Source organism: Chiloscyllium plagiosum, unplaced genomic scaffold (genome assembly GCF_037043375.1).
Source record: "Chiloscyllium plagiosum isolate Xiang-an unplaced genomic scaffold, Cpla_swu_hap1 HiC_scaffold_14, whole genome shotgun sequence".
In the NCBI taxonomy this organism is placed as follows: domain Eukaryota; kingdom Metazoa; phylum Chordata; class Chondrichthyes; order Orectolobiformes; family Hemiscylliidae; genus Chiloscyllium; species Chiloscyllium plagiosum.
Genome location: NW_028270152.1, coordinates 13,557,552 through 13,570,318, shown reverse-complemented (window position 1 = coordinate 13,570,318; position 12,767 = coordinate 13,557,552). Strand labels below are relative to the sequence as shown.

Here is a 12,767-nt window from a genome sequence, read left to right as displayed (position 1 = left end):
CATATGCCAAACCCCAAAATAGGATCTTGTATAATTGCAGTATAACATCTGTGTCCTTATATCGAGGGGACTGGTGCATAAAGGCCAGAATTCCATTCATCACCTTGATTATTCACAGCATCTGCTTGTGACATTTTAAACACCTGTACACTTTAACTCAAGTCTCATTGGACATCCACTGTACTTAACTTTATACCATCGAGAATTATCCATGATCGATCCAAAATGGATTATTCCCTTTCTTTTGCAACCACCTTATAGCAGCACTAGGGAAACAACCACTGCACAAGAACAGCCCTCTCTTTCCCTTGTAAACTGACCCATTTTTCCTGAATTAAATCCATAGTATTCACCACAATTATATGGAAAACATTTCAGATTTAATTTTTCTTAAAACTATCGTACAAAGAAAATACAAAGTAAGCAGGAAATCGAAGGACACTAGTATTTAAGAAATTGTTCAAACTATTTATTTCAAATAATCCAGCTCAAACATCAGTGTGTGCAGAGACAGTTAAGGAGAAGTCTCTTCAATCAAGCCAAGCTGGAGGCTGGAGTGAGAACAAAACTTTAAACAGTGGAGCCTCAGTAAAACACACAGGTAACCAAAAACATCGTTATTCTCTCCAGCTAGCCACATTTTAAAAAAAAGTGAAACCTCAAATAAACTTCACTTACTACATCTGTGACTTGTCATAAATATCTAGTTCTCTATATAAAGTTCAAGGTAGAACAGCGTTCATGCATAACTCTCCTCGGTGTGAAGGAGACAGTCAATTCCATACTGTGAGCACGCCTTTCACACGTCTTGGGGATATAAATGGGTGCATTGAAATAGCCAAATCTGTGCAAGCCTTATTCAATCAGCTGTTGATTCTCATACAGTGACAAATATTGGGAAGTTAATTAGCAATTAGAAATGAATTCTCTAGTGTTTGATCTCATGAGAATGCAAACTTGAAAACAACTGCAAAACAAGCCTACATCAGAAAAAATAGGAGTGCAAATGATTTTTCAAAAATAAAAGTTGAGTTGCTAAAAAAAAAATGACGTTTATAAATTTACACTGGGTGCATGTTTAAATATTTATGCTGCATAATGAATTTAATGCATTGATAGTGAACTTAAAATCCTTGGTTTATATATAAAAAAAACAAATCTAAGCAGCCCTACACAGCACACTGAAGAGCAGGGCTCCAAGCATACCTCTTAATATCTCATTGTACACAGTAATCATCTGGAAAAAGTAAACACACTTGTAATTGTTTCAAATACATTTGTGAACAAGGACAGCTTCGAAACACTAGAGACCCCAATAGAGAAAGAGTTATTAATTAAACTATATAGCCTCCGAAAAATAAGCACAAGCAGATACCGCCAGGACCCAACTGGGGAAAGCTGCTTGTCCCACACTGCTGTCAGACCATGAGAGAACATCAGTATCAGTGAGGATGATGCGTGTCCTCAGGTCTGAATCAGCTCATGCTCCCAAACAGAAGTTGAGCATGTAAAAAAGGGACAGGAGCCAGGGCAACAGGTTATCTGGAATTGTAAATAGATTTTACAACTGAAAATCCTTCAATCTTGTATCTTGTTTGGAAATGGACAAGAGATTGCACTTAAGAAAAATCAGACAGATACAGCACAAAAGGCGGCCATTTGACCCATCATGTCTGTGCCAACTCTTTGGTACATCTGCCCAGTGAGTCCCACATCTCTGCTCTTTCCCAAAAACCCTACTGACTTTTTCCCTTCAAATAGTTAATTTTGAAAATACTCAAATATGCTCGGTCATGCAATAGATTTCAACACAATGGATTTTCAAAATGGCGTTAAATCATAGCTTAGCCAAAGAATAAATTTGGTTTCTTCAAAAATATTTGTTTTCTCTAAATGCTGGTTTCCACAATCCAAAAAGGGCTCTGTCCTTCACAAACCAAAGCTCAGAACAAGTACAACATGCACTCCCCCTCACAATAAATAAATCACATTCTGGAGAAGAAGTCAAACAAATCTACAGAAACAAAGCAGACAAGATTCCTGGGCTCAGATATTGTTCCAATTTGGATGAGTAAACTTTTTTTTAAAATGCACAATACTGATTATCACCCATTTCCCACCAAAAAGGGTTAAAATACTCAACAGGAAAAGAATTATACATGTTCCAGTTGAATCTGTATTAATCTAGCAGCTAAACTTTTAAAAATCTGGGAAGGGCCATCAGTGCCCTCTTCAATCATTGATAAAGAGTAACATAACTACAGGTGTATAATGATTGTGAACATTGAGTGGAGGGGGCAAAGGGGTAAGGATTTCGTGGTACAACACATCAATATTGCATACCAGCAAGTATTGCTCTTAAAAAATGTACAGACCTGTGAACAGAAAGCATTGCCTGAGATATAAACAGTTCTACAGACCTGCACAAGTTAACATCAAGGGTGAGAGACAAGATTGCTGAGAGGGGCAACTCCAATCCTGAAAGTTAACAGCAAAACAAAAATTCTCCACCACTTTCAGGAATTAATCTTTCACATTGGATTTCAAAGTAACACCTTCAAAAGCGAAGCTCATGAAAATACAAATACATATTTGCAACAGCTTTCCTCCCCCTGCCATACCACCCCACCGTCAAAGACAAACTAACAAACATCTATGATCAGTCACAAAGCATTGCAATTTATAAATATCAGAATTTTTTTTTGAGTGTCAGACAGGGTAGCAAAGGTGTTGGAGGAGACAATAGACTTGCATTTCTGGAACAATGTTTACAACTTCAAGGCATCCCAAAAGCATTTTATTTCTGAAGTGTAAACATTGTTTTATTGAAGCAAACACACCAAGCTCCATAAATAGCAATGTGATAATGGCCAGGTGGTCTTTATAATGATGCTGATTGAATGGTAAACATTAGCTAGGACAAGCAGATGAACTTCTCTGAGCCACTTCAAAATCAACCTTGAGATCTTTTAGGTCTGAACATACACATGGGTCCCAGCACGGCATCTCATCAGAAAGTTAGCATTCCTCAGTTCTGTACTAGATACTGTGCTGAAGTACGTGGAAAAGAACTCCAATCGCACAACCTTCAGACAGTGGAGGAAGTGCTCCTAACTTGAGCCAGAACTGATGCCCACACACACGGCGGGGTTATACTGGGGTAGTGAAGCAGAGGAAGGGGTGAGGGAAAAGAGAAACATTCCCACAGCTGAACAAAAAGGTAGCTGCAAGGCAGCTTGAATCATGTCTAAATCTAAGTCAGTGAAATACATTGAGCTCAGATGATCAATAACTTAATTTTTTTGTTCTGTCACATGAAAGTTTAAAAAAGGTGGAAAAATTCCAAATTTAAAAAACTGCTAGAAGAAACCTGCAGGCAAATACACCAAGTTTTGTACCTGCATAAAACATTTAAATTATATTTCCAACTGCTGGAAGAAACATCAAGATTTAAAGAGGTAAACACATTAAGCCTGTTAAACATTTTGTACTGTACTTAGAAAAGGTAATTTGAGGTTTTTGTTAAAGTGAGCAGCTTTGTTCAAATAATCCTTTACTACTGCCTGACCTACAAGCAGTACTAAATTAACTTGATTGGAACTATGCTAATAGTGATATTTATCAGTTAACTGTTAAATTTTTGTCCAAAAGTGTCTGTCTTAGAAAGCTTTTAAATTCTTCTATCCCTACAAAATTCTGTACTCCTCCAGTCCCTTCCTCCTCAGCATTCATGATTTTCATCCCTCCACTAATGATGACCATGTCCACAGCTACTCAGGCTCTAAACTCAAAAATGTTCTTTTAAAATTTCTCCTACCTCCTTTAAGACACTCCTTAACATGTCTCTTTGACAAAGCCTTTAGTCACCAATACTAATGTCTCTCTCGATAGCTCTGTGAAATTCTTGTGAGTGACTTAGGAGACTATGCTATTTTACATCATGATACATTTTTAGGTGCTATGCAAGTGTAAGTTATTGAATAAAAAATTTAGACCGACTGAAGAGGCACTGGGATCCAAGTGTTCATACATCCTCTCCCTCAGTCAAAAGTATACTAGGACTTAAAAAGAAAGAAAAAGTTAAATCAATACTGATGTCATATCAAGTGATTTTATATTCTAGTAGCAACTCCCCACCTTAAGGGAAATTAAGGATGGGCAATCATAACGCCCACATTTCCATAAAGGAATAAAACATCACTGGTTGCCTTCTCACAGTTTTTTTTTCATAACGGCAGTGAAAATTCTCAATCCCAACTCATAAATGGCAACAGATCACTTGGCATAGCCACAGAACTACTCTATTTCAATGTATAACAACACGTCACATTTTCTTCCAAGTATCATAGCTACAGCATACAGAGAAATAGAACAGCATCTTCAGAATTAGGGATTTAAGATTAAGGCATTGATGCCTTCAGCACATTTGAAGTGCGCTTAGGAAAAAGCGCCAGGACGATACATCTGCAAAATTTACTAGTGAATGGCAGTGATGTGCAGTTATTCCCTGGAAAGATATTTTATGGCTTGATTATGGTCTGGGTCTACACATTGAAGGAGATTAATCAGAAAGCAGACAGTGGAGCTATTTCACTAATCAAAAATCAGCAAATCAGAAATGGAAGTGTGCACAAAATTGTAAAACCTGGAAAATTGAAAATAAGCAAACGACTTAACAATTATCAAGCTGCAGAGAGAGTAACACTGGACTCTAGATGTTAATTCTGTTTCTCTCTCCACAGATGTAGCCAGACGTCATAGACGCAGACATTTACAACACAGGAAGCCATTGTATCTGTACTGGTAAAAGATCTGACTACACTGTTCTCAATTTTCAAGCTCTTCACCCATAGCCCTGGAGGCTATGACAGCACAAATGAATAAATTTTAGGACTGCTGCTGACTCAAATATCCTTTCAGGCAAAGAGTTCCAAGTTCCCTCCACCCTCTGAGCTAAAAAGGAGTTCTCACCTTGCCTCTTTGGCTGAAGAGTTTCTCCAATACTGTCTGTATTTCAGATCAGCAATACCTGCAGTAGCTTGCTCTTAATTATAGAGCTTGTCTCTAAACATTTGGAGGACACTGAATCCTAATGGAACAAGAGTTAGTTCAAGAGTTAAATACATGCCCATAAAATCCACTGAACCAGGAATAAGCTCCTAAAGAAACTCCACTGATCCGCATTATATTCTCTTCGGCATGGCTACAGTACTGAACAATTAAAAACTAATCTTGCTTTTGTTCAAAATAGTACCAGAAGTTCTTTGCACTCCAACACACAAATACTGGAATGTGTTCGGAAAAGATGAGCAACCCGCAACGAACTACATCTGAAGGAGCACGAATTTACCACCTCTGCCAAAACGTATTGGTGCCAATTTGTTAAATAGACTCAACAACAACATTATCTCAAATTCTTTGAGGAAGATGACATGCCATCAACACCTGCAGTTTTATTTGTCCAATACTCATGAACAAGCTTCTGGCACCAGCACTACTGAATCCAACACCCCATCCCCATATCAGGTGAACGGTGGCCATTATTCCCTTGGGTCTACAGCTTTGCTGTGGGTTAAAGAAGTTGGATTCAACAGGTTAGGTTCCAATATACTGGAATCAAAAAGGAAGTAAAGCTAATATAAAATTAGAGGGGATGCAATGGCCACTGAGAATGAAAGAACAGTATTGGCAGATTTGAATTCTTTGGTAGAGTGAATATCTTATTTGTGAAGCGTGGTATTTTTGTTCCAATAAAGACAATCTTCAGATCTTTAAATCTTCTTCAGCATGCTGCACGGACATTAACAGTCTGCTCACAAATCCAGGAAGCAGTAAACACACCCAGAATGGAGGACAACAAGGTCTGATCAGAAAACCGCTTCTTATTTCTTTTCAATTTAAGAGTTAACCTTTCCCTCAGTGTATGAGTGAGCAAAAGGCGAGATTAGGAATAGGATGTAAAATTACAGAAAGACTTACAGGACAGTGGAGAAAGGGAAGGAAGAGCTATCTGGATGACCCTTTCAAAGGGACAGCACAGGTACAGTGATCTGAATGGCCTCTGTACCCAACAATTCTAGGATGAGGATACTGAATGACACAACATCAACCATAATCTTAAAAGAAAACCTCAAAATTGAAAAGTAGAACAGTTCCTACTCCTTGCAGACAAACCTGCCTCACCTTTTCACGCGATTTGACAGGCCTGGAATAATCTCATTGCAGCTCCAACAATGATCCGCATTATACTCCCTTCTGCTTGGCTACAATGCTGGATTATTAGAAATTTGCTCATCTATCCTTGTTGAAAATGCCACAAGAGGAAGTGAATTCTCCTAAGGCACGCAACAGCTCTGGTCAACAAATCTATCAAATCAGTGTTAAGAAGTAGCTGCAACTTGACACAATAATGTTCAATATTTATCTGAGAAGATAAATGAAACCATCCACAATGACATCTCATGCACTTCAACTCAATCTTGACTCACATAAGTCAGAAGTAGTTACAAGGTGGTCTTGAGTACAACAGTTAAAGTTCAGGGTGGTGAATTTGAAAAGGAGATATTCCCAAAAGTCTACCATGATCTTGGTGGAAGAAATTCACTCACAGCCAGAAGCTATTCAGAAACACAGAGAAGACAAGCAATGAGCAGACAGTGAGGTTAATCATGCGCTCAGCTCACAAACACATTGTTTGGTAGGTCAACAAGAATGGGACTCAAGGTTATCAATACAGATTTTCCAAAATAAAAGTGTGGGGTGGGTGCTTTACCCGAGGAAGATAAAGAGCAAAAGACAGACAGTTACACATTTGATTGTTTTAGAAAAAGCCACTACTTATAAATGTGCAGGTTAAATGGGGTGTAGAACCGGTTCAACATTAACTTTCATAAGAGAACTGGAAAATTAATGGAGAATGTAAAACTGAAAAACAAATGAAAATATTTACACAACGTTGGTGAAGGAATGGAGGAGGAGTGGGTCTAAATTGGATATCGCTAGCACAGGTACATTGGACAAATGATCTTCTATGATTCCATATGTGTTACATGATGGGCTAACATGCACCTGCAGGTCAGCATTATTGCTTGGCAATTATGATTCCTGTAAAAACATTTGAAGATGAAAGGATTGTGTTAATTTGAAAATTTCCAAACTAAAAGTAATAAGTCCAGCTCACAGAAAACAAACAGGCAACTTGATGCTTTTACAGAATATGTAGCATTATGTCTTAGTTAACAGGCAAAATAAGACAAAATATTGAAAGCCAATTCTAGCTACTTAACCTAAATGCTAAAAATCACAACACCAGGTTATAGTCCAACAGCTTTATTTTTAACTTTGTACAGCCCAGTCCAACACCGGCACCTCCAAATCATGGTGCTTCCAAATAAACCTATTGGACTATAAACTGGTGTTGTGTGATTTTTAACTTTGTACACCCCAGTCCAACACCTCCAAATCATAACCTAAATGCTTCATTTTGGATGGTACGTTTACAGAAATCAGCCACAAACACTTAATTGCCACAGAATAACATGCTTTTAGCAGGGGTGCCAACCCTTCAGAACTGCCCTGGAGTCTCTAGGAACTTAATTTATAGGATGATGCTATCAGCAAACTAGACAGAAAAATCATTAGCCCCTCAAAAAAAATGAAGGCTTTCCTTCCTCTGCCAGTTTCTTGGAACATCAACTTAGTAATTAGATTAAATAATGAGAAAAGGTTAGACAGTTAGGAATTATTGATTCAGGAATGAACAGTCTGTTCGCTTTCAAGTGGCATGGGGGCCAGCAGTAAGTATCTTAGACAATCAATGAAATCGTTGGGGAGCTGGAAACACAAACGTGAGATGCAACCTTCAAAATTGTGTTGGCCAATGTAACTTTCAGTCAGAACCTGAGCCACTGTGTTGCAAGTTTGTTTCTGAGAGATCGTCCCCTACAGCCGTGCATAACCTGAAATTAAAATAGAAACAGGAAGCAAAAGGGTCTTTAATGTAGATGAGGATGCGATTTATTCAATGTGAATGGAGTCACTTGGAATAACATCAGGGTTAAGAGGGCAGCAGCTACAAGGTAATAAATCAATCAGAGGGCTTCGGTGACACTGCAAACCTTGAGCATGCACATTAACAAACTCAAGATTAAACTGTCGTCAAAACATCCAACTACGTGCACTACAGAATTGAAAAAAAAACTTAACGAAATTAACATTAGGTGCATTGGGGGAAAGTGGGCAAAGGAAGGGCAAAATCACAGGTCTGATTCTTTAGCCAACGAACTTCCAACGTCTACCTCATTAGGAGGAAGAAAAATTATAATCAGACTGAGAGTATGTAGCAGCTAATCCAATCCGTGTGACATTGGCTATGGCACTAAGTATCAGCTTAGCGTGCAGTTGGAGTCTCACTGTCACCCAATACTGGGAGCAAGCTAATTTCTCATGGCACTTGGCCAGAGAAAGAACACCAATCAAAAAGAATAAAAACACGAGGAGCAAATTCAGCTCAGTGCAGGTGCACAGTATTCCTGTCACAGTGAGAGGGAAGGGAATCTGGGAAGGTTTCAGACAATGGCAAGCAAGTGGAATTAAATAACTTTCTTTTATATATCAATAATGAACAATACAGTGGTTCTAATGCTGCAGAAAGCACAAGTATTTGAAAACATTACAGAAGTTGTATCACCTCTTGTTGCAATCTTTCGGAAATAAAAAAGATACACATCATAAATAGCCCCCAAAAAATGTATTGAGTCTAACCATTGCAGATCAGAGTGCTGACTGCACTCGAGGTAGCATGACAAATTTGAAATGTATAAAAACTCATTAATTATATATCCTTAAATGCAACCAGGGTCCCATCTCAACAACAGCAAGTACATCAACTAAACCATTACAAGATGGGAGTGGGGATAGAAACTCAAATCACTCGTTTTTAAAAAAGTATAAAGCATTTAAAAAATCATTTTTGAAAATCAGATAACAAGGTCACAACAAAATGCTCAGGGCAGGGGCAGGAGCCATACAAATCAGGTACTTCATGTACCTTTTAATTCTTCACAAATCTCACTGTCTTGCAAGGCAGTGTAAACCAGCTGTTATTCTATTCATAGTAGAGGTAGTAACAGCGTGCACTCACTTAACTATTGCTTTCTCCTCCCTCCCACCAGTGACCAGAAATGCAGGAGAGACTTGTTCTACAAAAGGCATTAAGGAAGCACCCCTCAGAATACAGCACCTCATGTCGACAGATCATCATCTGCCATCAACACCCTACCTTAAATCAGACTGAAAAAATTGCTCCCACACAAAGCTGGCTACATACGCACATTAACACAAGATACCAGAAAGCCAAATTATTCCCAAATGACTTCTTTTGAAGCAGTCTGCGCTTTCCCAACAAACGCCTAAGCAGAGTGCCCTGGTGCCAGTATGCACTATAATTAGGTTGTGCCACGAATGCCCCAAAAGTTTTGTTCGAGTGAAAATATACATAAAAGTCTGTGAGGAAGCTGAGGCTTCTGCAATCCTTCCAGTCTCTGTGAAAGCATTTGTAAAAGCCCAGGTTTCTTAAAACGTTTAAACAATCTCATTTTTCAATGTTAGCTCATATTATTTTCTCTTTCTTTAAAAAAAGAATTACATTTTTTCTTCTAAAAATAAGTCTAACACTATTGCAGCTCATGAAGGGAATTACCCACGAGCATTGCTGACTATTCCAGCAAACAAAAAAGAAAATCAAAGGAACGGCAGATGAAAACAAAAACAAGGAACTAAACGATATTTTGTCTTCTTCCCCAGCCAACGCCTTTTACGATGTGGCACCACAACCACAGGACTCCTTTAGTCTGATGTGTCATGAAAATCCTTAAGCAGTGTTCTACGCCTCTGTTCTGCTATATGCATTTGATTCTCTAGATCCTGAAATGCAAAATAAAAGAAAAATATTCAATATACAGGCAAATGCTTCCAATAAATGCACAAACCTAAACTAAAACATATAACTGAAATCTAAAGACTACCATTTCTAAGGTTTATTTCAAGCATATTTTGGTACCATGTTACTCAGCTGCAGAGTTTAGAACTGGAGGTCAGTCTCAGAATGAGGAGTAAACTATTGAGGACTGAAGAGAAATTTCTTCACTCAGTTGGGTGATCAGCTTTTGGAATTCTTTAGCTGAGAGTTATGGACACTTGGTCATTAAGTATATTCAAGGCTGAGATTGACAAATTCTGGGATACAAAGGAAATCAAGGAATACAGGACGAGGTCAACAATTTGGAATTGTACGGCCTGCTTTTGAACTATAGATTCCATACAGAAAGACGATCAGATATGAACCTTTTGAGTGACTGAGCAGGCTTGAAACTGAGCTTTCACACTTGTGTATAATATACTCTCAATAAACAGTTTTTCTGGACAAGCTAGGAAAGATTAAACTCCAAGATTCACAAACCTAGCTTAAGGAATATAATTAGCTTTTGAACTGTACAAAAAGCAGATGGGCTACAACAGTCTTCAAATGTTATGTTTTACTAATTCAAGTACACCCGTAAAATATCTGAATGGCCATACCATGGCCCATCATTTACCAGAGGAATCACCTTGATGCTCATCTTGGCTTTAGCTTCAATAAAGTATTCAGTGAGAGCCTTTTTCCTTGGATGGTGATGGTTAGCACAAGGGGACACAGTCTTAAATTGAGGGATGATCAACATTAGGTAGATGTCAGAGATAGGTTCTTTACTCAGAGCAGTAAGGGTGGGGAATGCCCTGCCTGCAACAGTAGTAGACTCGTCAACTTTAAGGGCATTTAAATGGTCATTGGATAAATGTATGCATAATAATGGAATAGGGCTTCAGACTGATTTCACAGGTCGGCCCAACATCAAGGGCTGAAGGACCTGTACTGCGCTATAATGTTCTATGTATCAAAATTAAGCTGTTTGTACTAACCTGTTCCACATCAACAACAGATCAATGTCCAGCAACTTCTACACAAACTCCACACCAGCATGATACATTGCTCATACTTCCACTATTGAGTCCCCATGTTTCAATGTTAATTGATTATTGGTCTTCGCTGTACACATAGTTCTTGCACTCAAGAGGCATTTGGATAAATGAGTCCACTTGAGTACACTGCTTACCCCTCGGTCATAACTGTCTGCTCGCTCCACCTTCCAAGACAAGTTCTCAATCTCTGCTTCCAGCTGTGCTTGCTGGTATTCAAACTGGAAAGCACAATTAATAGAGTTAGTGAAAGTACTTGAAAAAAACCCATAGAGAATCAAAACGGATTGCTTTTCTTTGATTTACAGATCAAAACTTAACAGTACATGAAGAGACCAAAAGCCTGTCATGCATACGCTGGATCTTTGTAAAATTCATTACACAGAGACCCAGTGCAACATCTTTTGTCCATAATGCCGCTCGTTTTACATTCATAAGTACTGACTAAAATGCCAGATGTTGCATTTTGGTAAGAAAAGTTTAGGACTTATACAGTTAATGGCAGGTCCCTGGGCAGTGTTGTTGAACGAAGACCAAGGGGTTCAGGAACATAGTTCTTTGGAAATGGAGTTGCAGGTAGACAGGGTGGCATTTGGCATGCTTGCCTTCATTGGTTAGAACATCGAGTGTAGAAGTTGGGACATCATGTTGCAGCTGTACAGGACATTGGTTAGCCCACTTTTGGAATATTGCTTGCAATTCTAGTCACCCTGCTACAGGAAGGATATTAGTAAATTGGAAAAGGTGCAGAAAAGACATATCAGGACTGGAGAGCTTGAGATATCAGAAGCTGAATAGTCTGGGACTTTTTTACATACAGCATACGAGATTGAGGAGTGACCTTTATTATAAAGTGGAGGTTGACCTCCCACCTTGAGAACTAACATTGAATCACTCAAAGAGGAGCACCTCACCCTCTGATCTGTTAAAAGTCGTGTGAGAAGGGATGCAATCCACTTTTTTCAACAACTGCAAGATGTTAAGTAAAAGAAATACCTGACACTCACTTTACAATCCACTAGTATTAATTTATTTATTTAAGTCTAGCAGTAAACAAATTAATTATTTACAGACTGAATAAATCCCTTCTGACTACTAACTACTCCCAAATAAAACAAGATTCTAATGGTATGCTGTTCCAATAAATACAATTCCCACTGATGTAACAAAACAATAGAATTTAGTCTCTCGAAATTACAGCCAGGTTACGTGTCTTCCCGAACTTAGCGGCTTCTCCGCTGATCATTGTGTCAGGAATGTTTACTCTGTAAATTCTTCAGGAATTTAGATGGTGTGCCACGGTAACGTGGTAAATAGATGGTGCTTTCTCTAAGCAGATGGCAGTTAGCTCTGGGGCTCTATTCAACCGCCCCCTTCTTTTATACCCATGATGATATATCAATTTCTTACAACTGGATTGGTCCTATGTTGTCAAAACTATCAGATTTAAATGTGATAGGTTTTTGGTAGCTAAGGAGAAAGTGAGGTCTGCAGATGCTGGGGATCAGAGCCGGAGATGTGTTGCTGGAAAAGCGCAGCAGGTCAGGCAGCATCCAGGGAACAGGAGAATCGACGTTTCGGGCATACGCCCTTCTTCAGGAATGAGGAAAGTTTGTCCAGCAGGCTAAGATAAAAGGTAGGGAGGAGGGACTTGGGGGAGGGGCGTCGGAAATGTGATAGGTGGAAAGAGGTCAAGGTGAGGGTGATAGGTCAGACTGGGGTGGGGGCGGAGAGGTCGGGAAGAAGATCTC

The 12,767-nt window shown here is 38.8% G+C and overlaps 1 protein-coding gene across 1 annotated transcript in view; it reads right to left on the bottom strand.

The window, feature by feature from the left end:
- Positions 1-447: 447 nt before the first annotated feature.
- arih2 (ariadne homolog 2 (Drosophila)) overlaps positions 448-12,767 on the bottom strand; it is a 97,231-nt gene continuing 84,911 nt past the window's right edge. The window contains exons 14-15 of the mRNA XM_087994081.1: positions 11,154-11,237; positions 448-9,924 (exon numbers count right to left, since the gene is read on the bottom strand). Coding sequence (XP_087850207.1) covers positions 9,847-9,924; positions 11,154-11,237 — 162 coding nt within the window. The 3' untranslated portion in view covers positions 448-9,846. The remainder of the gene's footprint in view (positions 9,925-11,153; positions 11,238-12,767) is intronic.